The sequence below is a fragment of the Eulemur rufifrons genome, chromosome 19, assembly GCF_041146395.1.
Source record: "Eulemur rufifrons isolate Redbay chromosome 19, OSU_ERuf_1, whole genome shotgun sequence".
Lineage (NCBI taxonomy): Eukaryota > Metazoa > Chordata > Mammalia > Primates > Lemuridae > Eulemur > Eulemur rufifrons.
The window spans coordinates 97,805,969-97,824,624 of NC_091001.1; the positions used below are offsets into that span (position 1 = coordinate 97,805,969).

Below are 18,656 nucleotides of genomic sequence, written 5' to 3' on the forward strand. Positions count from 1 at the left end.
ACGTCTCCACCAGCAGTCAGGAAGAGAAGTGATGAGGCGCCCAGTTAGACTGATCTTAGGGTTTAAAAAAATATACAGGAAAAAGAAAAGGATCCCAGGATTGCGTTTTACCTTCCTTTCCCATCGCCCCTGTGTCTCACCTCTCGGCAGCACCTGCGTGCCAGCCACGCGCAAGGTGCTGCCCGCAGGGAGGGCAGGATGCCGGCGTGCAGCGCGCGGGCTGGAAGGCGGACCCTGCCCTGCCAGGAGCTCGGGGCTAGCTCCCTAGGGGAGGAAAGTTTTCTCTCCTCGCAGTGAGAGCTGGAGTAGCACTTTCTGCCAAGCTGAGACAAAGACTAGCTTCCAGAGGCTAAAGGGGCAGGAACATCTGATTTGCCTACCACTGCATTTGCCTTTTAAAGGGGGGAGGAGGGAGAGTTGGCTCTGCTCGGCCCCACCCCTCAGCTGCCCAGCGTCCAACCGTCCATGCGGGCGGTGGCCGAGGCCGTCCCAGGGCTCTGGGGTTCTGCCACCAGCACCCACAGAGCCAGGACCGCGCAGCGCCGCCTGCAGCAGAGGAGGGGAGCCGGGCCGGGAGTTAGTGAGTACCTCAGAGGGCCCCGCGGCCCGCGGCGGGCCGGGGCTGCGGCTTCCGGCTCAGAGGGAGTGTAATTTGCCTAGTGCTCGCCAGTGTCTTCCTGCTCCGCTGCACCTGGCCCTGCACAGCTATCCCACTTAACGCCGTTCCGACCTTTGTCCCCTGTGGGCCCAGTCTGGAGGCGACTGGGGACCGCAGAGGCAGGAGGGCGGGGCGGGAGCTTGGGACGGCGGAGACCAGCGAGGCGGGGCGCTGGCGGCAGGGGGCGCTGGCACGCCGGGGACTGCGCTCAGCGAGGCCCCTCGGGCCCCCACCCTGCCCCACTGTGTCCGTAGAGAACATGTTGGCCGTGCACTTTGACAAGCCGGGAGGACCAGAAAACCTCTACCTGAAGGAGGTGCTGAAGCCGAGCCCGGGGGAGGGGGAAGTCCTCCTGAAGGTGGCAGCCAGCGCCCTGAACCGGGCGGACTTAATCCAGGTACCCGGGGGCCAGCATCCCTCACCGCAGCCTTTGTCAAACATTGACCAGAGCGATGAAGGCGTGACCCAGGGCACTTGCAGTAATACTTTGCAAGACAAGTGTGCTGGGGGCTCTGAGACTTAAACCCAGTTAGCCCCTTCCTCTACACAAAACAAAATTAGGGGGTATTTGCAAAACAGAATCCACCCTGTGTTAATCCATAGTCTGCTCTGGCCTCCAGATTAGAAGAAGGGAATCACCATTTGCGGGGGTGGGGGGGGGTGGGAGGGGCGGGGGGCGGGGAGAGACATTGCCCCTATCTCATTTACTCCTCTGGCCACCCTGTTTCCCATTTCTATTCTACAGAAAAAGAGACGGAAAGGTCAGAGAAGTTAAGCAATGTGCCCAAGGCCACAACTCTAGCAATCAGAGGAGCTGTGATTCCAGCTGAGGGGTTTATGACTCCAAAGTTTAACTCTTTCTACTCTGAGGGTCCCAGAGTTGGCAGGGAACAGTACTCTAAGAATTTTCTTCTGATATTGACTCACTAAACGGGGCCAGCTGCATTGGTTGGGGCCATTCAGAAATGTGCATCAGAATCACCTGGGACGCTTTTTCAAAATAAATGTGGTGCGCCCAGGCAAGTGTATTTTGAAAGAGCTCTTCAGGTGGTTCTGGTGCATACCTCTTTTTGAAAGCGTCTGAGAACTGAAATGAGTGTACAGAAACTGACACTTGATATATGGGAACCATCGTTAAGAGTCCACATTTTCGTTCCTAATCTCACAGCTAATTTACTTTGCAACCTTGAGCAAGACATTGCCCTGCCCTGGTATCAATTTCTCCATTTGTAAAACAAAGGGTTTAGACGAAGTAAATAGCAAAGGGCCCTACTAGATATGACATCACTGATTATGTTACCTACAATCTCTTATTTGAATAAAACAAACTACCTTTCCTCTTGTTTTTCCTGAGTTTAAAAACCTGACTTCATCCTGAATTTTCTGAGAAAAAGAGAGGCAGAGAGGGTGACACACAGATTTCTGATGAGTCTCACCACTTAGTGCACCTCTTTCTCTGCAGAGACAAGGCCAGTATGCCCCACCCCCAGGAGCCAGCAGCATTTTGGGACTGGAGGCATCTGGACGCGTGGCAGAGCTGGGGCCTGGTTGCCAGGGGCAGTGGAAGATTGGGGACCCAGCTATGGCTCTGCTGCCCGGTGGGGGCCAGGCTCAGTATGTCACCATCCCCGAAGGGCTCCTCATGCCTATCCCAGAGGGACTGTCCCTGACCCAGGCTGCAGCCATCCCGGAGGCCTGGCTCACTGCCTTCCAGCTGTTACATCTCTTGGGTGAGGAGACCCCTGTGCTCACTCCATACAGTGTGGCTCAACTCCTGTATGAATCAGCCACCTCAAACACCAGCGTCAGTTTCAGCCTGGCAACTCAGCTACACCCAGCCCCAGCACCCTACTGTACCCCCAGTAGTGTCAGGTCCTCAAACCATGTTAGAATGGCTTGATGTTAAGGCTGAGAATCATGGTTAACAGAGAGAAGGCCTGGGAAACACTGGATATGAGGCCTGTGTACATCTTAGCACTGGAGGCCCAGCAGCAGCCCCAGCTTCTTAAAATCATGCTGAGCTGCTCTCTAGGGGCCCTAGTGTAACGGAAGGGGCCAGTCAATCAACTCATTTACTCCTCCCCAATCCCACTGAGGCCAATCAAGAACTCACATGAGGGAAGCTAAGAAGACTTGGTCCCTGCCTTTAAAGAGGTCAGTGTAACAGGGAAGACAATGCATACATAAGAATCAGACAGGCCTGGGCACAGTGGCTCATGCCTGTAATCCTAGCACTCTGGGAGGCCTAGGTGGGAAGATCTTTTGAGCTCAGGAGTTTGAGACCAGCCTAAGCAAGAGTGAGACCCTGTCTCTACTGAAAATAGAAAAAATTAGCCAAGCAACTAAAAATAGAAACAAAAAATTAGCCAGGTGTGGTAGGGAGCGCCTGTAGTCCCAGCTACTCAGGAGACTGAGGCAGGAAGATCACTTGAACCAAGGAGTTTGAGGTTGTTGTGAGCTAGGCTGATGCCACAGCACTCTAGCCCAGGCAACAGAGTGAGAGTCTGTTTCAAAAAAAATTAATAATCAGACAACCACAGAGTTTGGAAAGGTAGCCCTGTCTCTAACTACAATAGAAGTTCGGGATGGGAAAAGTGAGTTTGGGCAAAGGTGGTCAGAGAAGACTTTTTGGAAAAGAAGGACTTAAAGGGCGGGTAGAGTTGTCATGGACAGAAGGCATGCCAAGGGGCCTCAGAAAGAGTATCAAGGTGAGACCAGCTGCTGCACTCAGTAGTGAAGGATGAGTCTAGGGCCAGAATGTGGCGGCCTTGAATGCCAGGCTGTCTGGACTCAATGCAAAAGCCAATGGAGGCTGGACCTCGTGGCTATATGCCTGTAATCCCAGCACTTTGGGAGGCCAAGGTAGGATTGCCTGAGGCTGGGAGTTTTGAAACCAGCCTAAGCAACATAGTGTGACCCTCATCTCTACAAAAAATAAATAAGAAAAATTAGCCGGGTGTGGTGGCACAAGCCTGTAGTCCTACCTACTCTGGAGGCTGAGGTTGCCCCAGACTTTGAGGTTACAGTGAGTTATGATTGTACCTAAAAGGAAAAAAAAAGGCAATGGAGAAGCACTTTACATATGAGGAGGAAGTAACATAATGAAAGCTCCATTTTAGGAAGAGGAGCCTAGTAGCTATGTGATGCCTGGGTCAGTGAGACCAGCTGTAGGTCAGTTCCAAACTGAAGAATGACTGGCTTTAGGTGGTGACCATGAGAATGGTAGTTCTTACTCAGGTGTAGGTCAGAGATCTGCATTTTGGTGTTATTTCATAGTAAAACAGAGATTATGGACGTGCCTGCTAATAACCCTGTTTCAAAAGGTTGTTTCCCACTTTGGCCAGAGGCAGTAAGACAAAAAAGAACTCTCAGTATGCTCTCTTAAGAAAGCAAGATGGTTCACATTGGAGTCACAGCACACACACACAAAAAGAAGAGATTTGGCACCTGGTCCAAGGGCCAGGTGATCATGGTAGAATATGCCTGTGTGGGGAATGTGTAGCAGTTGCAAAGTAAAGTGGTTACTGTATTTCTGTCACAGGAAATGTGCAGGCTGGAGACTCTGTGCTAATCCATGCAGGACTGAGTGGCGTGGGCACAGCTGCCATCCAGCTCACCCGGATGGCTGGAGCTATTCCTCTGGTCACAGCTGGCTCCCAGCACAAACTTCAAATGGCAGAAAAGCTTGGAGCAGCTGCTGGATTCAATTACAAAGAAGAGGATTTTTCTGAAGCAACACTGAAATTCACCAAAGGTAAACAACTGCTTCTGCAGCTCAGCAGGAACTTGAGAGATGATTAAATAAAATCCTCACCAGCCCCAAGGTTGCCAATGTGCTGGATCAGTCTTGCCTCTACTAAATGCACAACAGCTGTCCTGGCCAAATTCTAGTATTCTGGTGTGTGACCACTGGAGACTGGCAGTCAGCAGTTAGGTCTAAGATGGTTTCCGTGTGCATTCTTGCAAGTGATATGATTCCCACATCATTTAGAAACTGGATAATCACACAGTTGGCCTGGAAGTATCCAGGACCTCTTCTTCTCCACCAGCCTTTCACACTCCTGTTAAAGGAGGCTGGGGCTAGGGTGTATAGATGTGCACACCTCTGTATTCCAAAGCCAAACCTGTACATTTTTTTACTCATCCTTTCCGTTTTTCATATGAGTGGAAAAGGAGAGATGAAACCAAAGCTAGCAAGCCTATAATTCAGATAACCCAGTGCAAACAGTTCATAACTTAGATGTGAACAACTAGGCTGCCCTGTAGCCTGGGGTGGCCCTCCCCTGTTCTGTTGTCAGTCATGCCAGGGTGCTAGTGGGACTGTACCTATTTGGGGGTAAGAGCAGATACCAGCAGATACCCCATTTGCCCTTTGCCCTGGCTAGGGATCATAAAAGATGAACTATATTACACATGGTATGATAGAGTTGTGCTACTTAAACTCCACTTAAAACAATGTTTCTAGTTTAGATTTACCACTTGCACCTGTACTTATTTATACCCACATAGCCACAAACGTACCATGGAATTTTATTTTGCACCAAGCTTTCTGTGTCTGACTAGCTACCATCACAAATCTGTATCTCTTATGGAAGGTGTTGGAGTTAACCTTATTCTAGACTGCATAGGCGGATCTTACTGGGAGAAGAATGTCAACTGCCTGGCTCTTGATGGTCGCTGGATTCTCTATGGTCTGATGGGAGGAGCTGACATCAGTGGGCCCCTGTTTTCAAAGCTACTTTTTAAACGAGGAAGTCTAATCACCACTTTGCTGAGATCTAGGGACAAAGAGGTGAGTGATGCATGAAAAGAATATGTGTGATTTAACCCAGAAAGTGTGGTTTATTTACATTTCCCCAAGAAAGGAAGCTCCCAGTTTAGGGAGCCTATGAAGAAACCTGCCCCCTTGTGGATAAATAGGTAACCTGATACCAGAGAACTAATTCCTGTTGGTTGATAGAAGCCCGTAGCTAATACTTTAGATGTTAGCTAAACTTTTTAACGGAATGAACAAAGCACTGACCATGTTAGGAAGTGCTTCTAGTAGTTCCAAGACTTTGTTTTCAAAGGCAGAACTCTTCTCAGTGTGCTAAGAAAGACAAGAGAAAAGCAGGTAAATTTTGCTAGTCTTATATGCATATGGGAATCTTCACAAGAGAATGAAGTTCTAAAAGTGGCCAAGGTAAGATGCTTTTATATTATTTAGACAAAGAATTATAAATTTGAGGAGAAATGACAGGACAAAGAAAATCTGGCTAGAGGTAGTGAATTTCTAGGGGAGTTACTAGGAGATATATGGGGAGGTGTAAAACTAGTGGAAGATAAGGTTACTTCATGAAGCATATTTGTTCAGGTCCATTGTAGCCCCCAATTTCCAGTCTCTGGTGATAACGGCTATTTTCTTGCCCTGGTATGGGAGGGTACCCCTCCCAGAAGAATTTTTATTACTTGCTACATTCAGGAAGAGAGGTCAGCTAGCACTTTCTGAAAGTACAATTTCTCCAATGTTTTCAATTCAAAATAATCAATATACCATCCAATGTATTTTGAGATGGCATGTCCTTCACTCCTTCAGGGGCATGCACATGCATGCTGGGAAGTGAAGGCGTTAAGGGTCCCTGTTTGCTTTTTCAGATGTGTAGTTTCAGAGAGAGCAGAAAGGCTAAGGAGCATGGGGAGTGGCAGGGTAGATGTATTTGACCAGGGTGATGGTCTCCTTTTTCTTATCTTACAGTACAAGCAAATGCTGGTGAAAGCTTTCACGGAACAAATTCTGCCCCACTTCTCCACGGAGGGCCCCCAACGTCTACTGCCGGTTGTAGACAGAGTCTACCCAGTGACCGAAATCCAAGAAGCTCATAAGTTCATGGAGGCTAACAAGAATGTGGGCAAAATCGTCCTGGAGCTGCCCCAGTGAAGGAGGAGGGGGCAGTACAGGACGCGGTCACCCTAAGCTTTTCCAGAGATAACCTGGGGATAATTCATAGCAGGCAGGCAAGAGACTGGGTGCTACTCCCAAGCCCGCCTCGGTAGCTGGTCCGTGTAAAGCTGGCCTAAGGAAATAAAGAGTGGACTTGAAGGGCAGCACGCTGTCTGCGGGCGGTCCCAGCGCGCGGACGGGGCAGGGGTGAGGTGGGAGTCTGGGCGGCCGTCACCGAGGGGTTTACGGGAGACGCCCGATCAGCTGATGCTCCACCTGAGAGCCACGCCAGGCCGTAGTTCGGGGGACAGTTACAGAGTCAGCCTCGACACAAGCCTGCTGAACCCTGTAGATTCCGCCTTGCGCACTGCTAGAGGCCCAGGCCCACTCTCGCATCCCCAGCTCTCGGCTGCGCGCCCCGCGCCCTCCCGCCACTCACCTGGCTCACGCCACACATCTCACCGCCCTCCTCGGGCCCCGCCCTACCTCTCCTTGCTCTCCTCTGGCCCCGCCTCCTCCCGCCACTCACCTGGCTCCCGCCCCACATCTCACCGCCCTCCTCGGGCCTCGTCCTACCTCTCCTTGCTCTCCTCTGGCCTCACGCCCTCCCGCCACTCACCTGGGCCCAGTCCCACCGCTCACCGCCCTCTGGCCCCGCCTCCTCCCGCCACTCACCTGGGCCCCGCCCCACTGCTCACCGCCCTCCTCGGGCCCTGCCCCCTCCAACCCGCTCCCTCTCCTCAGGGCCGCCCTGACAGAAACGCCTTCCCTTCTGGGAACTACGCCCCGCCCTTTCCGGTACAGAACCCGGAAGCGTCTTGGACGCTCGCCTTTCCACCTTCCGGCCTCTGTGTAGCTCGGGTTCATTTTGCCCTGGGTGGGTATTTGAGAGGGGATACTACGTCAGCGCGTCTCGGCGTGAGACGGTGATACTCCGGTGGTGCTGTAACAGCTTCCGGCGGAGCCTGGATGTTGATGTCCATCTGACGCTGTGTTGCGCTCGAAGCCGAGCAAGCTCCAGAGGTGTCCAGAGGATTTCCAGTATTTGCTGCCGTAACCTTATCAGCCTGCCAAGATGGCGATGCAAGCGGCCAAGAGGGCGAACGTGAGTATCGGGGCCTTCTGGGAGGAGGAGGACATACATCGCCGGTTAACTTGGTCTGCGGCGTGGGTCAGAGCATTCTTGCCCCTCCTAAGTCCCCAGGGCGGGGAAGCCCAGAATTTCCCATCCCACCAGCGGGGATTCTATCCTGGCCCCATCCTCAGGGTTATGCTCCGTGAGCCACATTTTCGCTCCCTCCCCTTTTGAAAGTTCGTTTATTCTCTTAGTGTCAGGGATAGTGTTAGCCCTCCCTACAGCCTCTGTTGCTTGACCTGCACCTAGGACCTGGCGTTAGGATCCTCTCCTTGGCCTCAAAGTCAATAGTACAGATGAGTCCTCAATAAATAACTTGATAGTTCAACAGCAGCTAGAGCCTGGGATTCTCCTCAGATCATGGAGCTTTTGGGATCCTTCATTAATGTAGTAATTCAAACAATGTTTTTGAGCACCTGCTATGTACCTGGCTTAAGAGATGGGAAACAATTCATCAGTTATATTTATTGAACAGATGAATGCCAGACACTAGTCTTAGGTATTGCGGATACGGCAGTGAATAAAACAAAAAATCCGTTTGCTTACATTCTAGTATTTGAGGATGGGGTATTATGGAAACCTAAACAAACAAACAAAAAAAACTCAAGAAAGAGAGTTGTCAAGTGTAAGATGCTTAGGGGTATAATAAGATAAAGACAGGTAATTAACCGTTGAATGTGTTGAGATGGAGACTATTGGTGACCTTGATGATAGGATTCATTGCAAAGGATGACAACTTTGTTGCACTAGGATGAAAAGATGGTGGAAGTTGAGAAAATGGAGACAGCAAAAACAGCTCTTTCCAGGAGTTTTCATGTAAATAGAGAGTAGAGAAATTGGGTGATAGTTGACTTTTTAAAAGTTGGGCGAGATGAGATATATTTGTATGTCAGTGGGAATGATCCTGTAGAGTGGGAGAAACATGATATGGAAGAAGGATGGGTTCAGTTCAAGAATGAAGGGTTGGGGTAGCTGAAGGATTGGCATAGTAATAGAAGGAAAGTGGGTGGATATAGATGAATGTAATTTCGTGGATTTAGTGGTAGGAAGATAAAGTACTTACCATTTCATCATAACTGTTTTCTCCAAGAGGTAAGGGCCAGGGTCCTCTCCGAGGATGGGCAGGGAAGAGAGTACAGCCCCACTCAGATGTTTGAGGGAGTGGGGCGGTAAGGTTTGAGGAAAGAAGAGAAAGTGTGAAAGTGTTTTGCTGAGTAAGAAAGCACATTTACTAGGGAAGTATATTATGACTGGCAGTATTGATAATTTATATGAACTTAACCTTGAATCTTGAGATCTAAAACTGTATTGTAATTATTTGTTTACCATTTATCACCACGATTAGTTTGAGGGCAGGGAATAAGTACCTTATTCTTCCATTTATACAATACTTGGGTGAGAAGAAATAGGAAGAAATAGTGTCCAGAAGGGACTAGTCAGCAGTGTTAGAAGCCTCAGGGAATTTAAGCATGAGAATCAAGCACTGCAATTAAAAGATCTTAGTGAGTGAAAGCACTTTCCAGCAGAGTGAATGCTGGGATGGAAGTCAGAATTGTGGTAGGTTGAGTGTCAGTAAAGAAAAGAATATGAGGCAGTGAGTATGAACTTCCTTTTTCCAGATGCTTGACTGAGAAGAAGAGCAAGATAGCATATTAAGTAGAGAGAGCTGTTAAGTTCAAGGAAAGCAGAAACCTTATCTTTTTTCCTTCGCTGTGTATTCCTAATACCTAGTCTGGTGTATACATAAAGAAGGCATTTAGTAAATATTTGTTGAATGAATGAATAGGATCCCAATAAGTATTTTGTTTTGTGTAAGGTTTGGCAGAACATGAGCAACCCCTCACATGGGGTTGAGGACTAGAAGAAGCCAATGGTGAGGAAAAGCCTTTAAATTCAAAAGGGAGAAGAGATCATTGCTAGAACACGTTCCTGAGAAGACCAGAGAAGGGTCATCAGTGGAAGTTTTATTTGTCTAGCAAATAGGAAGAGTTCCTTTCTTCCTTTCCTATACATGTCTGAGGCATCGAGGGCTTTTAAAGGAGGCTGGAAATCTTTGTTTAACTGTAGTGACCAAAAGCTTGGGTTTTGTAGTAGCCCCTTATTAGTTCCTCCTAATAGTCTTCCCTAGAACCAGTGCTCTGTTGCTTTTCCAAAGAGCCTGTCATTTTCAGTAACAACAGATTATACCTCTTATTCTTGGTTTTTTATTATGTATCATTGAGAGTTTTTTTTAAATGGTAGCACTCCTGCCCCTCATCATAATGACAATACATATTTCTCATTTTAGATTCGACTTCCACCGGAAGTAAATCGGATTTTGTATATAAGAAACTTGCCATACAAAATCACAGCTGAAGAAATGTATGACATTTTTGGGAAGTATGGACCTATTCGTCAGATCAGAGTGTGAGTCTTACTGAGACTTTCGAAAGAAATGTCATTTAAAGAAAATGATTGTATAATCTGTAATCTCAGAATTATAGCTGACAGCGAGGCCACCCTGTGCGGCGTACAGTGCAGCTGCCCTAACCAAAAGCCTAGAGACCATCAGACTGAAATCAGGGAGATGAGATCTTTTTGTAGGGGGAAAGAACTTACTGAGACCCTAATGATCCAGCTCAGTGAAAGCCAGGAATGGAATTTGGGAAATTATAGAGAGCAAGAAGTAGTAATGGATTCTTTGAAGCGAATGGGTAGGAAGGGAAGGAACAAACATTTATTGCATACCTACCATTTGTAAAGCCAAGTGTTAAACTATGTTTTTTATATGCAGTAACTGTATAATTTTCTCAGTAATCATCACTGTCTCTTTTACTGACCCCAGAATTTTGGAATAAACTGAGTAAAAGAGTACAAAACTGTAAAAATTGGTATTTTCCACTGCGGCTCTTCCTACTGAAGATTTAAAAGTATAGGGGAAAACATAAGAATTCATGTTTTAATTTAATATAAAGATTGGGGCTCATACTTTCAAATGATATTTACTGGACCTTTACTAAATACCATTTACGATAATAGGTGCTTTTATTTACATCAGTAAATCTATAGCCCTGGGAGTAAAAGTACCTTTCTGGTTTCACACAGCGTTTAGTGACAAAGTCTTCTGACTTTAACTGAACCTCCACCCTACACAGTATCTTATCCTCTGCCATGCTGACTAGTACAAAAGGGCTGGTAAGAGTCCATCTGAAAGGATTGCTAAAGTTTTTGAGAGTGAACCAAGAGCTGGAGATATCTTATCATTGGTATTCAGATGGGGATGAAAATGAAAGTGTTATAAACCAGCGGTCCTTTTTAGGAGGTCTCAGTCCTTTGAGCACCTGATAAAAACTCTGGACCCTCTCCACAGAGGAACACACACAACGTTTTGCATATATTTCAGGGGATACATGGACTCTAGGTTAAGAAACCCTACTCTAGATACACAAAGAAAGGTAGGTATATGGAAGATCCCTGACGTGTGGTGTGGATCAGGAGACAAGGCTCTACTTCAGGCCCCATTACTGGCCACATGTGTGATAAGTTGCCTAGCTTTTTTGGTTTTCTCTTTCTTCATGTGTGAGATAATCTAGATGGTGCCCTTTCAGCTTTTAACATGGAGGCAGCATGGAATAGTTGTATGACCTGGGTTCAAACACTAGCTGAGCGTTTGTTAGTCCTGTAAAACAGGGCAAAATGTTTAACCTATCTGGACTCAAATTCTATGACATGCAATCTTCCTAACCTACTGGTCTTAAAAGAATTTTAGTTTGGATCAAATTAGACAGTGTCTGTGAAGGTACTTTATTACTGAGTATTTCCTTCCCAGTGGGTGTTAGCCACCCCTTCTCAGTGCTCCCATAGTACTTTTTTTTTTTTTTCAGACAGAGTCTTGCTCCGTTGCCCAGGCAAGAGTGCGGTGGCATCAGCCTAGCTCACAGCAACCTCAAATTCCTTGGCTGAAGCAATCCTCCTAACTCAGCCTCCTGAGTAGCTGGGACTACAGGCATGCGCCACCATGCCCGGCTAATTTTTTCTCTATATATTTTTAGTTGTCCATATAATTTCTTTCTATTTTTAGTAGAGACGGGGTCTCACTCTTGCTCAGGCTGGTCTCGAACTCCTGAGCTCAAACGATCCATCCGCCTCGGCCTCCCAGAGTGCTAGGATTACAGGTGTGAGCCACCGCGCCCGACCCCATAGTACTTTCTATGTACCTCTCTTATTAGTTAATACGTGGCTTTGTTATCTGTCTACTCGCCTGTCTCCTGGCAGCCTATGAGCTGCTCCAAGACAGGTACCATTATTCTTTTTGCTTTTTGTTGATGGTACTTGTGCCTGATATACATGTTAAGCATCCAATTTATGTAAATAAATGAATAATATAGAAAATGATAGCATGGTTATGATTTAGGAAGACATTTTAAAGTTTATTGATAGTACTCAGTTAAGAGATGCTTAAATCACTTAGAGAATGTTTCAGAAAGTCAGAATGAAGGCACAAGTAATAAAGCAGAGGCATCTTCAAAAGAGTGCAGAGTAGCTCAGGGCCTTCCTGCTTCTCACCCCTCCCTCTGGAATGGTTTTCACCTGCTCATATCATACCTGACTCCCTCTTATTCTTTAAGTCTCACCTTTAGTGTCACCGTTTCAGAGAGATTTTTCCTGACCATTCTAGCTAAAGTAGCTTCCTCTCTTCCCCATTAATCCCTGTTACAGATCCATAATTATTTCATATTTATTTAATGTCTTTCTCTTGCTTTAATATGAGCTCCTTAAAAGAAAGGATAATGCTTGTCTTTTTCACTATTGTATTTCTAGTTCCTGTCACATAGAAAGAAGGCAACATATATGTTGAATAAATTAATAAAAGTTGGGGGTGTAAACTTACAACTTGGGTCTAAATTATAGATTGAGAAACAGCTGTTTTTCTGTTCCATGACTGTGATCACACTTTATCTCATACTTGGCACTTAGCACTAGGGTGGCCAACCTTCCCAGTTTGCCCAGTACCGGGAGGCTTTCCGGCACGTTCAGTGCTAAAACCTGGAAAGTCCTGGGCAAACTGGGATGATTGGTCATGCTGCCTGGCATGTAGCAGACACTTGGTACGTCGTACTTTTTAAAGTTCTTTCGTACTCATTACCTTTTTTGATTGTTAAAACCACGTGTGAGATCATGTCTGATGCCACTACGACACAGGAAGCAACTGAAGCTGAGAGAGGCTAAGTTACATGATTAGGTTTTCTTATTCCCATTCTAAGCTTTTATCACCAATCAAGAAAATAATGTTAGTTCAGTGGCTAGTACATAGTAGGGACCAAATGCATGCTTTTATAAATTCCAATTATAATATGGTTCTCAAGATGTAAGTTTGACAATTAGCGCTGGAACACTTGAGATGAAGAATCTTTAAAATAGGGTTAGTCAGTGCGGATCCCTATTCCCCTATTCCCGTTCCTAAGAAGATGTAAGAAGAAAGAGTTGCCTTTGTTTTGTTTTGAGCTTCCTGGAGAAAGTAGATTTCCACCTTTCAAATGCATATTAGCACTTGCTGTATACACTGGCAGTATTCATAATATCACCTTTGCTTTTAAGGGACTTAGAATCTTGTTAAGTTTTTTATGTTTTTATTCCAAAGGAAAAACTAGGAAAAATTTGGGGGGAAATTTTGGGGACAATGTTTTTGCCTTTTGGCAGTCCCCAACTTTCAAATCTACTACATTCTTGAAAGTGATTAAAAGTTAAAAATCCAAAAGTTGTTAAGACTATTTCCAGAGACTAAAGAATATCATCAAATGTCTCAGCAGGCCCAGGCAACCTGACAAAGTGAGTGCATTCATTAACACTGGCACCCTCCAATCACCCATAGCACCATATACCTATCCATCCCCTTTGACAGGAAGCACAAGTTCTGAGCAGGGCCCAGACTGTAGTCTTGTCCTAGATCAAGTAGACCCCATGGGTCCACTGCCTTTCCTCAACCCTGTGTTGGGTCTATGGCAAATGGAGACCCTTGTGTAGAGATTATAGCAAATGGAGAGTCAGCCCACAGTCTTAAACCTAAATTTTAAGTCTAAAATTCCACAGTTGTACTGGGTGGCTGGAACACAGATAGAGGCAAGGGGTTCATCTTTGTCACACCGGAGCATGAGCCGAGCGGGACCTTTGCCCAATGTCCCCACTAACAAGCATATAACCATCTGTTGCCTGCAGTTTAGTGCTCCTGTTGCTCCTCACACTTTCTACCTCTCCCAGAGGAAGCTGGTGAGAAGAGAGGAAGTGACAGGGAACACCTACGCTAGCTGCAGCCCATGTCCATGAGTAAGATCCAGCTTCCACTTCCAGCCCTCTTCCCCAGCCAGCCAGCACTGTGTAATGCATTAGAGTTTGGGTTGTATTCAAAATGAATGTATAAAATAGGGGGCTGTCTTTATTGCATTTTACAAAGGCAAAGAATCTAAGAAAAGTGGAAGAAACTGTATTAACTCTTTACATTGGAGGATATGCTTTCTTGGCCGTTAAGGATGATGGTGGACTGTTTTCCCATATCCATATATCATCGATAATTTTGCCATCTTGGTAGGGGCTCTGCTGCTACCTACCCACTTACACACACACACACACACACAGACACACCCCCCACACACTAGGTTTTATTTTTATGGGTTTAATAAACCTTAGTAAAATACTGCCCAGAAACATTTACTTCCTGCCTAGGTGGAGATTGTTGTGTCTTTAAGAATTGAAATTATAATTAGGGTGAAGGACAAAAATCAAAATCTTAAGAAACGAGACTCTCCATTCTAGATAGACATTGCTAACAAGAGCCATCATTCCTAAGTACTGTACTTTCCAGCTTAAGACTGAAAATTTGTTCTTAGTATGAGAAATAGGAAAGACTAGAACAGTGAACATGAAGACTGTGACCAAATGTCAAACTAGTTCTTTGCTGCCTTTAGTAGCTGTGTTCTTAGTATTCCTGATATGATAAGTTTCACTCGTAAACATTTAAGATAAAATTGGAAACAAAATTATCTAGTTCAAGAAATTACAGGCTTATCTAGCATATCTATCCATAATGTGTATTTCCTCTAATGGTTTTCAGGTTGATCTCAAAATAGTTAAATATTTCAATATTTAAAAGACAGTTATGGCCGGGCGCGGTGGCTCACGCCTGTAATCCTAGCACTCTGGGAGGCCGAGGTGGGCGGATCGTTTGAGCTCAGGAGTTCGAGACCAGCCTGAGCAAGAGCGAGACCCCATCTCTACTAAAAATAGAAAGAAATTATATGGACAGCTAAAAATATATATAGAAAAAATTAGCCGGGCATGGTGGCGCATGCCTGTAGTCCCAGCTACTCGGGAGTCTGAGACAGGAGGATCGCTTGAGCTCAGGAGTTTGAGGTTGCTGTGAGCTAGGCTGACGCCACGGCACTCACTCTAGCCTGGGCAACAGAGTGAGACTCTGTCTCAAAAAAAAAAGACAGTTATGTTATTCAACTATCAATGCTCGGGGATATGTGTATTTTAATTAAGTTTGATTTAACACTGCAGGGGGAACACACCTGAAACTAGAGGAACAGCTTATGTGGTCTATGAAGACATCTTTGATGCCAAGAATGCATGTGATCACCTATCAGGATTCAATGTTTGTAACAGATACCTTGTGGTTTTGTACTATAATGCCAACAGGGTAAGTATAGCAAAGTTCTTTTCCTGTGGTGAGCTCATTTGAGAATTAATGTAGAACTGTACAGTGATGGGAAGTGTGGACTGTGAGTTTTCTTTTCCAGCTAGTGCTATTGGTGAAAATCATTTGCCTATATATCGGTAACTGTTAACTTTGGTGCTTACCATGTTTCCAGGCATTTCAGAAGATGGACACAAAGAAGAAGGAGGAACAGTTGAAGCTTCTCAAGGAGAAATATGGCATCAACACAGACCCACCAAAATAAACGTTGACTGCATTTTCGTTTTGGACTAAAACCCATAGTGACCACCACCACCTTTTTTTTTCTTTTTAATTAATACTGGACATTGTGATTTCTTATTTGAGATTCAAAATTACCTATTTGAAACTTTGATACATATTAGAATTTATTATGTTAATAAACTTGTAGCTTTTTGTGAAACATGGGTTTTCTCTTGAATTTTCCCCTCTTGTTTGATACCAGGAAAAAATAAAACAACAGTTGAATCATATCAAGAATTGTAGGTGGTGCTAGGGACTCTTGAATTTCTTGAGAGGAGGGGACCTTTTTTATGTTTGTGTTGCCTCTGGTGTCAAGCCAAGTGCTTAGCCATCTAAGGAACTTGTTAGAGTGTTACTGTTTATTGAATGTCTGTCAATAATGACATCTTCATAACAACTCAGTGCAGGTGGGTATTTGCATTTTGCAGGTGAGAAAACAAAAGCTCATCATGTTGGTTGAATAAAATATTTACATAAAAAGCTGGTGTAACAGCAACCAATTATTAACCCAGCATCTACATTTGAATAATACTTTATAGTTAATGAAACTCCTTTGTCAATACAGGTACCCTTGTCCTTAGAACAGAGGTCTATTCTAGAAAGGGCTATTCAGATGACAGCACATTGTTAGAAATTTGAGAGCAAGCTGCTTGGGTAGGAGTGTGGTTATTACGTGTCTAAGATTGTATTTATATAGCCTTTCCCTATAGTTATGAAGCATCTTCGTGTATTTTGTACCTTAGCTCATAGTGTATCTTTGCCATAAATAAAATACTTTCTGCTCATTCTTATCATCATGAGTTCCCATGACATGGAAATAGTATGGTTATTACACCACATTCATCATTGCTTGGCAGCTTGGGAGGAGATAACCATAATTTTCTTTTTATAGTTTAGGCATGGGCCAAATGGAAAAACGTGGACTAATTGTTTTGTGTATAACTGGAACCTAAAATCAATTTGAAGGGTATGTATACTAACTCATTTAAATGGACAAAAAGCATCAATTCTACTTTTAATTATATCTGAGTGTTTTTTGAAAGCACATAAGAGAGTAGAAAGAGTCATTTCTAAGAAGGGTGGGTAGATAAGAAAGGAGCCACAACTGTAATTTTCTTGTAAATGCTTTTTTTTTTATGAATACCTTATTAGTTTTTGTAATGCATGGTGTGCCCTTAGGTAATGTAAAAAGAATTTTCTGAAAGACTTCCTTGTAAAGGAAAAACTGAAATTAGACATACTTTAGAGTGTGATTTGTCCAAGTGGCAGACCAGCTTGCCTCTAGTGTAGTTGTTTTAATAATAAGGGGAAATTCCCTCTATTAGCACTTATGACCAGTCCATCATTTGGATTAATATATCTGTTAGCTGAATTTCATGACCTAACGTTAAGAGTTTTAAAACCTACAGTTCCAGCTACTCAAGAGACTGAGGCCGGAGTTTAAGTCCAGCCTGGGCAACATAATGAGACACCCCCCCACCCCCGTTTCTTTAAAAAAAAAAAAACCCCGTTTCTTTAAAAAAAAAAACCCAAAAAAAAACCTTGCCTCTAATTGTTTGGAAATTTTGTACCCTGTCCCAGTTAAGTTATAAGAGCTTTCTGTGGACAAATACTGAGCCCCTACTCTGCTCCAGGTTCTACACTAAAATGCTGAGGATATAGTGCAATCGATCCTCTGCACCAGGCACCTAAAGCTCAATCTTTCAAACTGCTTTTGAGAGTGCAACAATGATTGTGTCCATGTATGTGTATAATCCATACGCATGTGTGCCAGAGCTCTTTACTTTGATCTAGGTTAAATTTCAAGTTTCTAAGAAAGAATTTGTATAAATTGAGAATTTGTTGACTGAAAGTTTGAAAATGACTGATACGACATAGATCTTTTTGCTCTCCTGCTTAAGAAATTTTAGTGGCTCTCAACAGGACGATGTCCAAGCTCCTTTAGCATACTGCATCATAATTTTCTGCATCATCTTTTAAGAACTCCAGTAAAACTGGTCATTTCTCAATTTACCCACAAAGACTAGCATATCCTCTCCAGGTGCTAGCCAGTAGGTATTTGCATTTTGAGGGCATTCTGTTAGTGGGTGTCTCCTTTTACCACCTAGGCTATGAATACTCTAGACTAGACTGAGATCTTTTATATGCCCCATAGTGGGCACCTAAGATAGTCCTTGGTGTTATCTTACTGGTGTCACAGCAGAACACGTGTGTGTCTTTTATACAAGCTTTCTGAGAAATTATCACAGGCATTTGAGTCATCAAGGAAAGCTGGGAATCACGACATTCCGAAGGAAACATCCCAGACAGGAGTGAGCGCAGCACCCTCTGGCTGGTCCGGTCCCACAGTAGAGGTGTGCATAGGGATGGTGGGTGATTAAAAAGGCAGCCCCTTTCTCATTTCATTTTCTCCATCCTAAAGCACTGCCTCCTCAATAACCCCTCATCCCTGAGCAGAGAAATACAGCCAGGGCTTCTTGGAGACAGAAGGGGTAGATGAATTAGCCAAGATGACATGGTCCCTTAGCATATATACGACATCATGTGACATGTATTAGTGGGCCTAAGAAGGAAATTAAAAGTACCTGTTGCCAGTCCCTCCCTCCTCAATCTGGAAACAATTCCAAGTCAACCCTGACAGAATAACCCAGAATATGGCCAAGAGTTCTTGTCCTGTGCCACCTAAAAGCAAAATCTGTTAGTCATATTGCCTCAGGTTCCTCTGACCTACACAAAACCCACACCAATAAGTGGGCTGATTTTAAACTAACTGGGGATTCTGGTTAGGTACAGTAAAAATTGATGAAAATAAGCACTGTGTGTGGAAACAAGTTCAGAATCATACATTCTTCTCAGGAGTAATTCCCCAATGTAAATTAGTCCAAATCTAGACGAAATGAAGCAGCATGTGTGAAAATGTGAAAGAATCACATTCTTTTCAAAAGTAACTTCCCAATGTGAGTTAGTGTATGATTCCAAGCCCTTAACA

At 44.7% G+C, this 18,656-nt stretch overlaps 2 protein-coding genes across 4 annotated transcripts; both read left to right on the forward strand.

Moving 5' to 3' along the window:
* The first annotated feature begins 480 nt into the window (after nt 1-480).
* Nucleotides 481-6,733, forward strand: TP53I3 (tumor protein p53 inducible protein 3). 3 transcript variants are annotated; one of them, XM_069494405.1, is made up of 6 exons: nt 481-576; nt 913-1,055; nt 2,121-2,388; nt 4,200-4,412; nt 5,254-5,450; nt 6,393-6,733. In XM_069494405.1, exons 2-6 carry the CDS (start codon nt 918-920, stop codon nt 6,573-6,575), a joined length of 999 nt encoding a protein of 332 aa, XP_069350506.1. In that variant the 5' UTR covers nt 481-576; nt 913-917; the 3' UTR covers nt 6,576-6,733. The 3 variants fall into 3 exon arrangements, with proteins under 3 accessions (XP_069350506.1, XP_069350505.1, XP_069350507.1); XM_069494404.1 differs by having other exon boundaries at nt 482-580; XM_069494406.1 differs by having other exon boundaries at nt 482-580; nt 5,278-5,450.
* Nucleotides 6,734-7,409: 676 nt separating this feature from the next.
* Nucleotides 7,410-15,827, forward strand: SF3B6 (splicing factor 3b subunit 6). The gene is made up of 4 exons (XM_069494600.1): nt 7,410-7,683; nt 10,001-10,119; nt 15,250-15,388; nt 15,561-15,827. Exons 1-4 carry the CDS (start codon nt 7,654-7,656, stop codon nt 15,648-15,650), a joined length of 378 nt encoding a protein of 125 aa, XP_069350701.1. The 5' UTR covers nt 7,410-7,653; the 3' UTR covers nt 15,651-15,827.
* Nucleotides 15,828-18,656: the final 2,829 nt, after the last annotated feature.

Bases quoted from the DNA above. Each gene is read 5' to 3' on its own strand.
- SF3B6 (XM_069494600.1), top strand. From the start codon at position 7,654: ATGGCGATGCAAGCGGCCAAGAGGGCGAAC. The intron at 7,684-10,000 runs GTGAGTATCGGG...TTCTCATTTTAG, and splicing joins AAGCGGCCAAGAGGGCGAAC to ATTCGACTTCCACCGGAAGT. The intron at 15,389-15,560 runs GTAAGTATAGCA...CCATGTTTCCAG, and splicing joins TGTACTATAATGCCAACAGG to GCATTTCAGAAGATGGACAC.
- TP53I3 (XM_069494405.1), top strand. From the start codon at position 918: ATGTTGGCCGTGCACTTTGACAAGCCGGGAGGACCAGAAAACCTCTAC. The intron at 1,056-2,120 runs GTACCCGGGGGC...CTTTCTCTGCAG, and splicing joins ACCGGGCGGACTTAATCCAG to AGACAAGGCCAGTATGCCCC. The intron at 2,389-4,199 runs GTGAGGAGACCC...TTTCTGTCACAG, and splicing joins CCAGCTGTTACATCTCTTGG to GAAATGTGCAGGCTGGAGAC.